The 15,625-nt window shown below is 45.0% G+C and overlaps 1 protein-coding gene across 2 annotated transcripts in view; it reads left to right on the top strand.

Moving 5' to 3' along the window:
* Positions 1-15,625, top strand: part of GLB1 (galactosidase beta 1) — a 71,478-nt gene that overhangs the window by 31,573 nt on the left and 24,280 nt on the right. For both annotated transcript variants that reach the window (XM_048838891.2, XM_048838892.2), the window contains 5 exons: positions 1,992-2,172; positions 3,250-3,308; positions 4,036-4,157; positions 4,261-4,301; positions 4,893-5,005. In XM_048838891.2, coding sequence (XP_048694848.1) covers positions 1,992-2,172; positions 3,250-3,308; positions 4,036-4,157; positions 4,261-4,301; positions 4,893-5,005 — 516 coding nt within the window. The remainder of the gene's footprint in view (positions 1-1,991; positions 2,173-3,249; positions 3,309-4,035; positions 4,158-4,260; positions 4,302-4,892; positions 5,006-15,625) is intronic.

The raw sequence follows: 15,625 nt of genomic DNA on the forward strand, positions 1-15,625 counted from the left end.
CAGTCCCAGGCCCAAGATGTTCTTCTTTGGCTAGTTCTGTTTTACAACTGCAGCGGATACATTGCAACAGATGCATTGTCATGGTAATACCCCCAATATTTCCTTATCTGGTATTTCTCCATCTTTCTCATTGTAAAGTTATTTTTCACAAACAGCTCTTGAGCACCTAAAACCTCAGATTCTTGCTTTGGTTGTCAACATGCAGCTCACATCAAGCATACTTCATCTACAATAGGCCTATAGCATATTACATGGATATATGGATTATGTATATATATATATCCCAACATTTGGTAACAAAAATTCAAATCAAACTGTTATAAAGAGTTGTTTTTATAAAAAAAGGTGTAAAAGGGTGACAAAAATACTGAGTCAGACTAAACGAAAAAGTCTAATACCACCACCCAAGGACTGTGTTAATATCATGATTGGTAAACAAGAGGCGAATGGAACCAGAAATGAATTAACTAAAACTGGTTAGGCCTAATTGGTGAACAAAATCATGAGGGGATGGGTTACTCCACCGTTTACTCCCTTTTGGAGTGCTTAAAAAGAGACTTTGGGGAAGCTCAAATAGGCTAGAAGATGGGTTGACTGAAAGGAGCGAGCTTTGTTATCATGACTGCCAACCCCACCATCTCCAGGGACCCTGGAATGTGCCATGACGCTGTTAGACCTTCACCATCCTGATTCTGAGAGAGGTCCTGACTAGACCAGGCCAGAGAGGGGGACCCAGATGACATCACCACCTCTGGCTAAATCCCTAACGCTACCTGGCACTAGGAATTTTGGTTTCTGCTGTCACTGCGCTCTATGTGTCCTTTTCCTTCCCCACCTTATTTCTTCTTTTCCCTATCTCTCTCCCTTTGCCTTCTGTGAGTTTGGCTTAGCCAAACAAGACAGCATCTCTTGCAGCAATGCTGTGAGCTTTTTCCCAGTAAGGCAACCAAAAGCAATGCCTTAAACAACCCACTGCTGGTACAAGTTTTCCAGATCTTGGAGTGACTATGTGCTGTGCCTGTGTTTCTCCAGTAGTGAGGTTGCAAGTGAAAATCAGCACCAGAGACAGAAGTTGCATTTTCTATCTTTGCTGTTCCTTTCACTCCCATTTTGCATGTGTGCCTTGTTTTGTCTTTACGAAAACAGGATTGGACTTCAGCAACAGCAGTAATAACAACAGCTGCAGCTCATCTCAACAAGCTTCTCTTTTCCTCAAAAAGAATAGTTGATATCATCTAAAAACTGGCAAATGGGTTTTTTCCCCTATAAAAGCTCTGTACAGGGAATAAGGGATATTGTAAAGTATTAAGTAAGGCTTTAATGTGGACATTTCAAATGCTATTACTTTTTTTTCCTTTCCAGTATCTTTAATACTGAAGATTTTTAATATTGGTGTATTTGCCACAGAACTAAGCAGGCCGAGATCTCTGTACTTGAACCCCCGAACCATGTTTAACTCTCTAGTGTTGTGCAGTGACAGGATCGTGTTAACTTCTTTGACTCTCTAGGCCCATTTATTCCATCAAAATTAATACAACATCTCCCATCCCCATGTTAGCAGAACTACAATAGAGCTTTGTCTGTTGTACTTGGGGCACGCCGTTTACGAGTGAGATAGTGCTTAAGCTAACATTGTTGAAGCCAGCATTAACTGAGGCAGGGCATTCTTGTGGAACTAGGAGGCTGATGCTTTGGAATACAACCCCTCTCCAGATAGGGGTGGAGCTCCTGCAAGAGAGGCTTCTGGGAGGTGAGAAGAATGATGCTGCCGGTGTGGCATCTTCTCCCCACATCCCATGCATCTTCTCTGGACTTTCTGTTGGGCTTTCATTGTCTCTCTGCAAGGAGGAGGCAATCCAGGTTAGGCTTTTATGGTGTCATGTTGAGTGGCTTTTTCCATTTTCATTACGAAAAGTCTTCTCCCTGTGATGGGTGCAGGCCTGGTTATCAGATGTCAGCTTTGCTGCTGATCTATTATTTTTATTGCATAGGTTGAAAATGAATATGGAAGCTACTTTGCCTGTGATTATGATTACCTTCGTTACCTTCAGAAGCTCTTCCATCACCATCTTGGAGATGAGGTGGTACTGTTTACAACAGATGGGGCAAGCAAATATTACTTGAGATGTGGAGCTCTGCAGGGTCTTTATGCAACGGTGGACTTTGCACCAGGTTAGTGGCAGCGGTTCTGTAGCAAGATAACCAGGCCAATGTTTGTTTGCTTGTAGCAAAGTTGATGGTCTCCCTGACTCCTGGGTTTAAGTGGTGATCTACATATTGCCATTTGATATATTCTTAAACACATAGAAGGAACCAGCTGGTGCTATTCACTAGGTAGTCACCTCTGGGACTATCAGTGGCCAGTTTGGTCTGTTTACAGTGCAAACCTACTGAAAAAATATAGCCATGCTCAGCAGTTTTTCAAGGGCTCTTAGTCCAGCCCAAATTCCAGCTCCATCAGATTATCACCGTGCATTCCTCTGAAGAAAATCTAGAGGCAGAACATAGTTAAAATGGGACACATTGCCTCAGTCTGTGGTACTGTAAGCATGCAGAATTAAGTGAGTGTCGTGCTTGTGAAAAGTGCCCCGTCCGAATAGGGGACTTGATGTAATTTATCCCTAGAAACGGCACAGTGTGGGAGGTTTCCTGGGCCTCAGTCCAACATGAGTGTAGTCCAGTTTCCAAGTGCCTTCAACCTGGGACCTCCCTTGTGAATTGTCCTTTGTAGTAAGGTATGTTTGTAGTCTCAGTCCGTTTATTAATGGAAAAAATCCACATCACACACACCTCCTACTTCCTGGAGGTCATCCATCAAATAGTAATGACTTTCAGTCACTCTTGTCTTTCAGACCAATGACTTAGAGGTGAAACTCCAAGTCTGGTTTGCCAGTTCCCTGACTTTTACGCTTCCCACAAATAAATCTACTTTAAACTAAGGCCGACGTTTTCCAAAATCACGAGTGATTTTTGGGTGCCTTCGTTCTTGGTGTTCAGCTTGAGGCTCCTGAAAGGGGCATGGTTTTCAGAAAGCACTGAGCACCCACACTCGGATAACTAGGCCCCTTTCTGGTGTCTCAAGTTGGGCACCCAGAATCATTAGCCTCTTCTGAAAATTTAGGCCCAGATTTCCACCGAGGTTGTTGCTGATACAGGGGGGGAGAGGTACAGCATCCCAGCTTTTGTTCCTGAAGGCAAAGGACTGAAATAGGATGGATATTATAGCTCAGTTTTGTGTTTTATTTGCAGGTGGTAATGTCACAGCAGCATTTTTAACTCAAAGAGGCAGTGAACCCAGAGGCCCCTTGGTATGGTGTTTTTTTTTTTTTAAATTTCCATATAGTCTTAATTTTATGATAGTAATGAAAACCGAGGGGTTGACAGCAGCAGTACATTGTGCTTCTTGGGGTGCCTGGGTTCATGGGACATTGGAACTCTTCTTGCTTCATGGCGAGGCAGAGGTTGGGGACAGTGTGTACATGTCTGTGCCACGCTGCTGTTCTGTGATCCCTGACTGCTGTTCTGTGGAGTAATTTTTGGCCTCAGAAGATCCCAATTTGTCTTGATTTTACCCAGCCTAGGAAAGTATGTAGAAAGCAGCCAAAGCAGTAGAGTTGCTTAGACGAGTGACTCAAGTGTGTGTGGGAGCGGAAGTTAGAGGCAGAATTAATAGGGTAGGTTAAAAATCTGCATCCTGTTTTTAAGTACTATAGATTTTTACACAAGTTAATGGGATGTGAGCTGATTAGGAGCCATTTTGACGCCTTAGCCGCTCTGAGAGAAGGACTTAATCTTAGCTAAAGGGCTACCTCATCTCGTGTGGGTGGCTAGCTTTTAACATATTTCACTGTATTTATAGTAATTATTTGAAAATGATTCAAATGCACTTAGCTGCTTTTTTTCTTATTGCTAGTGACATAAATTGAGTGTAAAATAACTTAACCTCTAATTCTGATATTACTTCCTTTTTATATTCCTCCTTCTCCCCCGCTTTTCATGTTCTCTCCCCAACTCTCCACATTTCACCCTGGGCAGGTAAACTCTGAGTTCTACACTGGCTGGCTGGATCACTGGGGTCACCCTCATTCTGTTGTGCCAACAAATACGATAGCTAAAACTCTTGATGAAATCCTGGCACGTGGCGCTAACGTTAACATGTAAGTGCATGTTCAAGAGAGGATTTGTTTTTAATGAAAAATGTGAGTAAGGTGGCAGTCAGCAAAGCCTGGTTTGAGTGGCTTTATTTGTTTTTCTTTTTAGGTACATGTTTATAGGTGGAACCAATTTTGCCTATTGGAATGGTAAGAAACAATTAGAGAAAAGTGACTTGCTTTCCAATTACAGGTGAGGCCTACACCTGTCATTTACAGTATATTACAAATTACACACACTCTAAACTTTCAGCCTTTAGGTCTGCCATGTCCTAAATCAATTCTGTATTCATTTTCTCAAGACACACAGATAAGTATTCTAAATGCCAGTGGGGAAGGAGGATTGGGTGCCAAGGAGCCCTTGAATTAAAAAGTTCCAGAGCATATCACCTCCTGTACTTCAGCAGCATTACATCTCTGCTAATCACCACTTCATTATCCAAAGCCCTCATTCAGGAACACACTTAAGCATATGCATAAATCCATTCCAATTGAGGGTGTTTCTTAAGCATGTGCTTAACTCCAACAGACTTCAATGAAATGTAAGCAGGTGCTTAAGTTCTGTCCTGATTAGGGATGGTTTCCTGAAGGGGACCCAAGCTGAATCACTAGACTTAGAGATGCTATGAACAAAGAAATTTGTGGGTGGAAAGAAACACGTCTAAAAAACTATCCCATTGGGGAGGGGACTGGAGAAGCTCCATCAATTGTTTTTGATTTCTTAATTTTTGATTTTCACAGGGGCAAACATGCCTTATTCATCACAGCCTACTAGTTATGACTATGACGCTCCACTGAGTGAAGCAGGGGACCTCACCGACAAATATTTTGCTCTGAGAGAAGTCATCGGTAGGGTGAGTGTTTGTAAAAGACATGGCTTTTAGAATGTTTCTTTAAAACCTCACTAGCTTATTGTGTGAGCTCTCCTGGTTCTGCATTGGTGTGGATTGCCTAATGCATCCTGATTTATTACTAGGTTTGGAAGGTTTAGGTTTTTTATCAGTAAATGTTGATTTCACTGAGCACACACAAACCAATGAAAAAAGATAAGAACAGAAATGTACAGATAGGCAAAGTTAGAAAAGTGCTACTTGAGGACTTATTTAGACTTTGATTTAAGGACGTTTACTTTGCATATTTTGACAGATGATGTTGACGATCTGTGATTTAGAGGTTATAAAGCTTTAACCTTTTGAATCTCAATCTCTGCTGTCTTTAAATAGTTATTGTCTGACTCTTCCAAAATGCCCCCAAGTGTGAAAAATTTAAGTCGATAAAAATAGGGGGAAAATGCTTAAAAACAAACATGGATGTTATCTGTCAAAATTATAAAAAAAAATTCTGCCAATTTATTTATTATCCACTTCAGGCACTGAAATATGCTGCTGGTTTTTGCTGCTGCTGAGTTCTTTGATTATTGTATAAAAAAATCACCCAAAGTCTGCTTCCAAACTTTATGTCGTGCACTGTGGTGTTTGGGGTCTCTAAGAGTGGGAAAGCTAACTCCGATGAACAGACTTGCCCTTCGTAACTTTACACACAAGAGATGAGGCTGAGCTGCGGAATTTGAATCTGGTCTTTGAACACCCCAAAATTCAAGACTGTTCAATCCAAGTATTTGCTTTGGGCCCCTCTCTGTGTTTAAGCACAAGTCAAGTTGGGTTTATTTTTGTCTCCATTGAAAGGCTACTGTAGAACATTCTCATAACCTTCTCTATTGTTCCCAAGCTTAACTTGCCAAGTCTCATCATAGTTTGATAGCTTTATATTGCCTCCCTTAGAGTATAGTTCACCTCAGTCCTCACATCTTTGTGGCTTCCCTTGCCAATGAACTTCACAAAAAAAGTACTGCTCTTGAGTTCCTTAATTAAAGCGAGTGCCTGTCTGAAATGTGAGCTTTAGTGTTTGCATGCATGTGAACCGAGGGAGATACAACTTCATGCAGAGAGCTGGTTTTGATAGCATCTGAAGTGTTGGCGTAAGCACTGCCAATTTTGGTAGGCCAGACTGGTGTATGCAACTTTTACACTGTGGTTTGTTTAGCTTTTCCCTGCATATCCAGAGCATCTAAACAAAGTCTTCCTGTCTGTGCTGTGGGTTCTAAACCAACAAGAGTCTGTCTGCTCAATCACATTTTGAGCTAAAGTTATGTTTAAAAAGCGAGTTGTCCTGTAATGAATACCTGCTTTCAAAATGATAAGATTTGTTGTAAGCTGTCAAGGTTCCTTCCCCACTCTGAACTCTAGGGCACAGATGTGGGGACCTGCATGAAAACCTCCTAAGCTTACTTTTACCACCTTAGGTTAAAACTTCCCCAAGGTACAAACTATTTTACCCTTTGCCCTTGGACTTTCGCTGCCACCACCAAACGTTTATCTGGGTTTATTTATTAGGAAAGTGTTGTTTGGAAACATCTTTCCCCCCAAAATCCTCCCAACCCTTGCACCACTTCCTGGGGAAGGTTTGGTAAAAATCCTCACCAATTTGCATAGGTGACCACAGACCCAAACCCTTGGATCTTAAGAACAATGAAAAAGCATTCAGTTTCTGAAAAGAAGGATTTTAATAGAAATAAAAAGTAAAAAAGAATCACCTCTGTAAAATCAGGATGGTAAATACCTTACAGGGTAATCAGATTCAAAACATAGAGATTCCCTCTAGGCAAAACCTTAAGTTACAAAAAGACACGCAGACAGGAATATTCATTCTATTCAGCACAACTTAATTTCTCAGCCATTTAAAGAAATCATAATCTAATGCATATCTAGCTAGATTATTTACTAAATTCTAAGACTCCATTCCTGTTCTGTCCCCAGCAAAAGCATCACACAGACAGACACAGACCCTTTGTTTTTCTCCCTCCTCCCAGCTTTTGAAAGTATCTTGTCTCCTCATTGGTCATTTTGGTCAGGTGCCAGCGAGGTTATTCTAGCTTCTTAACCCCTTTACAAGTGAAAGGATTTTTCCTCTGGCCAGGAGGGATTTTAAAGGTGTTTACCCTTCCCTTTATATTTATGACATAAGCATAACATGTAGTGAGCCCCTATAGGCTTTTTTGCGGGGGGGAGATCATTGTCTGTTTTCCTGACCTAACAGGCCTCTTTCGGTTTGCTTATAACTTTCTGCTTTTGGACTGAAACGATCCATGTTTGGTCTCTTTCCTAGTGTGAAAATTGTTTGGAGTGGATTTTATGAAAGCTTGAGCAGAACTGGTTGAGCCATTTTCAAGTACAAAGAGTGAGGAAGAATTGGAGTTATGCCATTATCTAGGGATCTAAATAATTCTTTTTTTAACAGCTCTACCAATTAAATGGTTGAAACTTGGCAGGGAGATATGTCAGATGTAGGGATTGCTTTGTCATGGTCTAGTAGACAAGCTGCTTCAGTTTGGCTTTTAAAAACAGGCTACTTGTTCTGACTGTCTCCTGGCTTTTCTGCCCCTGATTCCCTTGGTCTGTTCTGGTGCTTCTTTGCTACCATTGCTGGCCATGTCTATACTATGGTGACTATAGTGGCACAGCTACAGCACCATAGCTGTCCAGCAAAAATGTTATGCTTATAAGAAGAAGCACACGGGATTTTTTTCAGGGGAAAAGGCAATGCACCACGCTTATCGAAGATACAACAATTAGCATATGCATTCAATCACACACCACACACACACTCTCTCTCTCTCTACCCTCCCAGCCCCGCCAGTCAATATTATACTTACCAGTCCAGAGTCCGGATCAGTGTAGTGGCCAGCTAGGTTGATCACGGGGAGGTAGGAGCCGGGTTCTGTCGGTCGCGACACGATGCTCTGGGGAAGTCTTGGCAGGATGAACCCAAAGTTTCATGGCAAGGCCCCCTGTTTATGTTGTGATTTATCTTCATTGGGACTAATGAGTTTTGCACCAGCATGCTGTAATCAATTGTTGTTTGACGAGTGCTTGTTTTCTTAAATTGTCCTTCTCATCCTTTATCTTGTTGTTTCATCAAGTCTCTCAGGGAGTTATCCCAGGCTGGTTTTGATCACAGCTATCCTGTCGCCATTGATAGGTGCCTGTCTCATCTTTAGAGTCATCAATCTGCCCTCCGCTGACATTTCAACAGGGGCGTGTTGCAGTCTCCTGGCGCCCTTGCATCTGTCTTCAGTTTCTCCCTATACCATCTGGCTCAGCGATGGCCTTCACACTTAACTCTTAACTCACACGTTCCTCATTGACACACAAAACAGAATTAATTTACACAGAACATTTTGAACAGGAGTATCCAATTGCAGTGCAAAAGAAAACAACCACTGCATTCTTTTACTTATTTTAAAATGCTAAACCTACAACTAAGTGGTGACCCTAAAAGGTCTGTCACTGCCTTGAAATCAGCACAACCACAGATTCTGGTTGATGCATCTCTCCCAATGACCCATTAGGCCATTCCTTTCTGCTTTCAGAAAGGATGGCTGGCAGGATATGGTCAAATCATACACCAATACATTTAATACATGCTACATTATTATTCTTTATCCTTCATTCTAAATTATACAAAATACTAACATAAAATCCTACTATTACATAACCACATAACATAGCTGCAGACTGCATGGACGGAAGGAGTTTTTCCATCGCTGTATGAGCTCTGTCTCCTTGAGTACCAGTAGCTCAATTGACGGAAGCATTCTTTTGTCAATATAGGTGTATCTGTACTGGGAGTTAGTTCGGTTTCAAACCCCCTGAGTGCTATAGCTATGTCAACCTAACTTTTCAGAGGAGACCAGACCTTGGTCTCTTTCTGTGGCATTACTCCCGCTCTTTGAGAGACACACAGACCTTCACAGAACAACAGCCAGCGCAGCTTCTTTTGCTTACCTGTGTCTTTGTTTTGGGCAGTAAGGTGTGCCTTTGTGGTGGAGGCCGCCATTGTTTCATTCATCTGGTTCCATAAAGGAACTTAACTGTTTATTACAACTATCTTAAATGAAGGGCAGCAATTCTTCAAGTAATGTCCCTATAGGTGCTCTACTGTAGGCATATGTGCAGGTGCGTCCCCGCGGTTCTGATCAGAGACCTTTGGTAGAGGTGTCTGTTTGGCCTGCACATGCACTCCAAACTCTCCCCCGCATGCTCTGCCTCGAGGCTAATTAGCATTTTGCAGGCAAACCCCCCCTCAGTTCCTTCTCAACTGCCCCTGGCTAGAGATGGAGCAATTAGCAGTCCGTTCACGGATACTTTACTTTAGAAATGCTTTCTGAGGTGGTTTTTAGTACTTTTGTTCTTTTCTTACTTTCTTTGTGTTTTTTTCTTCCCCTGTTTAAAAAAACAAACAAACTTAAAATAACTTATTTACTTTAACACTCCCACCCCCACCCCCCCACCCCATAAGAGACCTTCCCGGTTTAAGAATTCTCTCCAGCAGGGAGGCCATTCCAGTATGGGACGGCCATTCCCCCTGTGTCTTTTGCCTTGTCGAGAGCTGCGTTCCACAGACATGTCAGCAGCTGAAGGCCAAATTCTGAAAAAAACGGAAACTGAAACTGCTCCTTATGGAGGGAGCTCTTCAGCCTGCGACTGACCCGCGGCCTGTCTCTCTCAGGTGATGTGAGTCATCTGTGCAACCTTCCACTTCCAAGGACGGTGAACCAAGGAAGAAATCCTCAGATTCCCTATGTAAGACCTCTTAAAAAGAAAGCTTCGAGCCCCCAGAGAGAGAGCCCTGAACCAGCCAGAGGAGATCCCTGGCACGTTCAGTCTCCTTGATACTGAAGGTGTCTAAGCACGGTACCCACAGATTGTGTGGGCCTTCTCCTACAGATGCCGCTGGTAAGCCTAAAGAACCTATGGGCACACGCACTGAAGCACTGGTACTGCAGGTCAGGAAGAGAAGCCTAGATCATACCGCCTCCGGACAGATGGCACCAGTAGGGACGCCCCCGGTACCAATGACTCCAAGACCATCATAATCGGACCATTTCGTGTGGCCAAGGTTTCTGGTCCCTTTGGTACCATCGACTCAACACCAGCAACTGGCACCAGTTACTGCTGCACTGCAGGAGTTTAGATTCTCTAAGAACCTCATGGTATCTGAGGCACCAGAGTCTCCTCTGCTTGGTACCAGGGCCCCGGCATTGGCTCCACCACTTTCCAGTGGAGATTCGGACAGTGTCCAGGAGGAGGTTCTCTCTCGTCACTCCCACTATGCTCCCTATCCCTACCTGCTGGCCCTTCCCCATCATATCCTCACTCTGGATAACCCCCATGGTATGACCAAGCATGGGGATCTGCCACCCCAGTGGCCCTACTGGGATCTGTGGGTGGCCTATAGGTATCATGCCTCCTGGGCGTCTAGTGGCACACACCAAGAGTCTGTGAGGCGTTCTCCCACAGCCACCACATCTATGGCTTCAGACCCTCCTGAGGAGATCCTGGAGGAGCAGGAGGTTGGACTAGAGGGGGATGTTAACCACATACTAACGTCTCTTCCTCCCCTTCAGAAGAGACAGTTATGCTCCCTCCACTATCTATGGCAGATGATTTTAAGCTCTTCCAAGACCTTACGAAGAGGGTGGCAGATACCTTACTAATACTTCTGGAGGAGATGACAGACACTCACCATAAGCTGCTGGATATTTTACACACATCCTCCTCCTTGAGGATAGCTTTTGGACCCAGTTAAGCTTGTATGGCAACCACCAGCATCGGCCACACCAATAGGCAAAAGGGCCAATTAAAAAGTACTATGTACACCTCCTCCCCCCCACCCCCACCCCAGATACAGAATTTCTTTTTTCCCACCCTCCCTCTAATTCCATCGTGATATAAGCGGTTAACTCATCGTTCCAGATCCACCCCTTATGATGGGGATTGGAAGTGCCTTGTCTTATTTGGAAGGAAGGCCTGCTCTTCTGCTACTTTGCAATTCAGAATTGCAAACTACTAGGCCTTAAGGACAAAGTACGACTATATGAATTATGCCAAATTCAGCATCTGTATTGACCATCTACCGGAGTCACAACGGGAACAATTCTGAGCCATTATCGATGTGGGGTAGGTGGTGGCCAAAACAACACTGCAGACAGCACTTTGTGCAGCTGATACAGTGTCCGGTTCCATCTCAATGGCAGTTGTGATGCGGTGAGCTTCATAGTTGCATCTTTTGGGTTTCCCAAAGGAGATTCAGACAGCTGTGAAAGACCTCCCCTTCAAAGGCTCTAAGTTGTTTGCTGAGAAGACCAATGAGTCGCTCCACACTCTAAAGGACTCCAGAACCACACTTTGGTCAGTGGGGATCAATGCGCCCGGACAAAAAAAGACTGTAGCCCTCAGTCTTCTCACAAACTGCGTACACCGCAGTTCCCCACCACAATGCTATTATGAACCACAGAGGAAAAAGGTCCAAGTTTCTGAGGTGCAAACCATCAAGCCCTCAATTTTCAACATTGCAGTCTTCCACCTCAAAACATCAGTTTTGACACCTTGGTCAAGGCCCTGAGAGATCACTGCCTTTGACAGCAGCTGCCACTTTCCAGGTTCTCTCGTCCTTCTGGATACGGCCTTGCTCTGTTCCGTCCCAACTGGGAATCCATCCAACAGATGGGTTTTGGAAGTAATCTCCCATGTGTATTCAATCCTCTTCAGGGATGCTTCTCATGAGAGACTGTTGTGACTGGATCACCTCCTCTGCTTAGAAGCCATAGAATCCATCCCACTGCATCTCTGAGGCAAAGGTTTTTACTCTCGATATCTCCTGATCCCCGAGAAAACTGGAGATTGGAGACCCCTACTGGATCTCAGAGCACTGAACAAATATATCAAGGCTCAAAAAGTCAAGATGTGTCACATTAGTGGTGATTATTCCATCTTTGGAACAGGGAGATTTGTTCTCGGCCCTCAAGTTTCAGGACACGTATTTCCACATATTGATCCTGCCGTCCTACAGACAATTCCTCCAATTTACTCTGGGTCAGGATCAGTACCAGCACAGAGTACTCCCTTTTGGCCTCTTGTTGGCTCCCAGAGTATTTTCCAAGGTCCTCTCCATAGTGGCAACCCACCTGCGTACTCAGGGGATCATGATCTACCCAGTCTTAGACAACTGTCTCCTTCGAAGAAACCCTACGGGCCACCCATGGAACTATGGACGTATTCACGAAACTGGGCATACGAGTCAACATCCAAAAATTGACTCTAATTCCAGTACAATGCTAGGAATTTATAGAGGGCGATCTCGACTCACTGGAAATGAGTGCTCCTTCCACAGCACAGATTTCCCAGCTTGTCGGCACTTAGAGAGACAGTGCAAACTAGCCCTCAAACATCAGCCAGACATTGCCTTCAGCTTCTGGGGCACGTGGCGGGGGGCATGTTTGTAATATCTCCTGCCAGACTTCACTTGAGGTGCCTGAAGACGTGGTTCAGCTCAGTTTACAGGCCAAGCAAAGGCAGGTTAGACAAACCTCTCTGAATGTCTTTCTGGGTCAAACGCTCCCTGGATTGGTGGAAAGACTCAACAGCCGTTTGCACAGGGGTCCCACTCACACAGTGCCCCTGACACTACTAGTCACGACGGAAGCGTCCCTGATAGATTGGCATGCACATCTCAACAACCTCATGACTCAAGGCAAATGGTTGTCCATGGAGGCGACTCTCCACATCAACCACCTCGAACTCAGAGCCGTCAGGAACACTTATGTTCATTTTCTTCCACTGATCAGAGGTACACGCACAAAAGTCATGACAGACAACATCGAGTGCACGTACTATATAAATTGCCAGGGAGGCACCAGATTGTCCTCCCTCTGTGCAGAAGTGCTAAAGCTCTGGAACTGGTGCATTTCCCATAATGTTCTATTATCCATGGCCTGTCTACCGGGAGTGCAGAACGCAACAGCAGACAGTCTCAGTTGCAAGTTCTCACACGACCACAAGTGGTAAATGAACCCAGTAGTACTTCACAGCATATTCAGTCAATGAGGCACACTGACGATATACTGGTTTGCCATTTACCGGAACCAGAAATGCACACGCCACTGCTGGCCTTGGACAGCACTCATGAGGGGACACTCTTCTTCTTCCAAGGGATGAGGGCCTTCTATACACCTTCCTCTCATTCCTTCTGCTGCTGAAGGTCCTGTCACACATAAAAAGAGAAAAAGCAAACATCATATTGATTGCTCCCAACTGGCCAGGACTGATGTGATACCCATAGCTGTCACAGCTGGCGGCGTGTCCATCAATCCCTCTTCAACCCACTCCTTACCTCCTCTTGCAGAATGAAGGATGCACTCTCCATACCAACCTGTGGATACTCCAGCTCTAGGCCTGGCTTCTTCAGGGTTCCAACACATAGAGAGCTTCTGCTCTGAGGAGATACAGAAAGTGTTACTATACAGTAAGACATTGACTGCCCATTGTACTTACCTGCAAAAGTAGACCAGGTTTCAAGTTTGGTGCAATTCCAGGCAAATTGTCCTGGTATCTGCTACTCTCCTTGTGGTGTTAGACTACATACTCAAGATGTCAGGGTTATCTCTGAGTTCGCTCAAAGTATGCCTGGCGGCCATACTGGTTTTCCATCAACCAACAGAGGGATACTCAGTTTTCTCACACCCAGCTACAAAGAGATACCTCCAGGGCATAGCGAACCTCTTTCCTCAACCCAGACATCCCATATCAACATGGGAACTGAACTTAGCTTTAAAGAGCCTGACTAGACCGCCCTTTGATCCTGTGGCCACTTGTTCGCTTACACACCTGGAAGACAGCATTGCTGGTCACCATCACCTCAGGGAGGAGAAATGGGGGAGATAGCAGCACTGATGGCGCACCCCCCGTTTACAGGTTTCTTTCATGACAAGGTTACACTCAGGCTGCACACAAAGTTCATACTCAAGGCAACCTCATCTTTTCACATGAACCGCCCGATTCACCTCCCAACCTTTTACCCTAAACCTCACTGCAATAGCAGAGAGTCCATACGTCATACTCTGGATGTTAGGAGAGCCCTGGCCTTCGACTGGGACAGGATGAATGCTTTTAGGAAATCTCCTAAACTCTTCCTTTCCATTCCCGATAGGTCTAAAGGCACAGCAATATCGGCGCAAAGACTCTCCAAATGGGTCTCGAACTGTATCAAACACTGCTATGAGGTTTGCAGTGTAGTACCTCCATCTGGAATCCCCACACACGTCACGAGGTCGACTTCCTCCTCAGTCACCTTCCTCAAGAATGTCCCTATCTTGGAAATCGGCAGAGCAGCCACCTGGGCATCCATGCATACCACTGCAGAACACTACATGATTACTGGGGACTCTGCTGCCAATGCTAGCTACAGCTATGCGGTATTACTATCCATAACAGACTTGATTCCGAAGCCCTAACCTCCCATCTGGGATACTTCTCGGGAGTCACTTCTAGGGACACTACTCAAAGAAGAAGAAGGAGAGGAAGCTATTCACCCTGTGCAGTAACGATGGTTCTTTGAGTTGTGTGTCCCTATGGGTGCTCCACAACCCACCTTCCTCCCCTCTACTTTGAAACTCTGAACAGAAGGAACTGAGGGTGGTTTGCCCACTCAACACTAATTAGCCTCGAGGCAGAGCAGGGCGGGGTGTGTCGGGGGGAAGCGTATGTGTGGACCAAACAGACATTGCTACACAAATCTCTGATCAGAAGCGCAGGGACACACACCTATGGTGAAGCACCGATAGGGGGACACATCTCAAAGAACCATTGTTACTGCACAAAATGAGTAACTTCCTCTTATGCCCACCCTATACCAACTAGGGTGCCTGGTGTCTGGTTTTCAACAGGAACGCCCAGTCGAAAAGGGACCCTGGCGGCTCTGGTCAGCACTGCTGACCGGGCTGTTTAAAAGTCTGCTTGGTGGCACAGCAGGGCTAAGGCAGGCTCCCTGCAGCTCCCAGAAGCTGCGGCATGTCCCCTCTCTAGCGCCTAGGGGCAGGGGCTGCCTGAGGTAAGCGCTGCCCAGAGCCTGCACTCCTGACCCCCACACATCCGAACTCCCTGCCCCAGCCCTGAATCATAGAATCATAGAATATCAGGGTTGGAAGGGACCCCAGAAGGTCATCTAGTCCAACCCCCTGCTCGAAGCAGGACCAATTCCCAGTTAAATCATCCCAGCCAGGGCTTTGTCAAGCCTGACCTTAAAAACCTCTAAGGAAGGAGATTCTACCATCTCCCTAGGTAACGCATTCCAGTGTTTCACCACCCTCTTAGTGAAAAAGTTTTTCCTAATATCCAATCTAAACCTCCCCCACTGCAACTTGAGACCATTACTCCTCGTTCTGTCATCTGCTACCATTGAGAACAGTCTAGAGCCATCCTCTTTGGAACCCCCTTTCAGGTAGTTGAAAGCAGCTATCAAATCCCCCCTCATTCTTCTCTTCTGCAGGCTAAACAATCCCAGCTCCCTCAGCCTCTCCTCATAACTCATGTGTTCCAGACCCCTAATCATTTTTGTTGCCCTTCGCTGGACTCTCT

Source organism: Caretta caretta, chromosome 2 (genome assembly GCF_965140235.1).
Source record: "Caretta caretta isolate rCarCar2 chromosome 2, rCarCar1.hap1, whole genome shotgun sequence".
In the NCBI taxonomy this organism is placed as follows: domain Eukaryota; kingdom Metazoa; phylum Chordata; order Testudines; family Cheloniidae; genus Caretta; species Caretta caretta.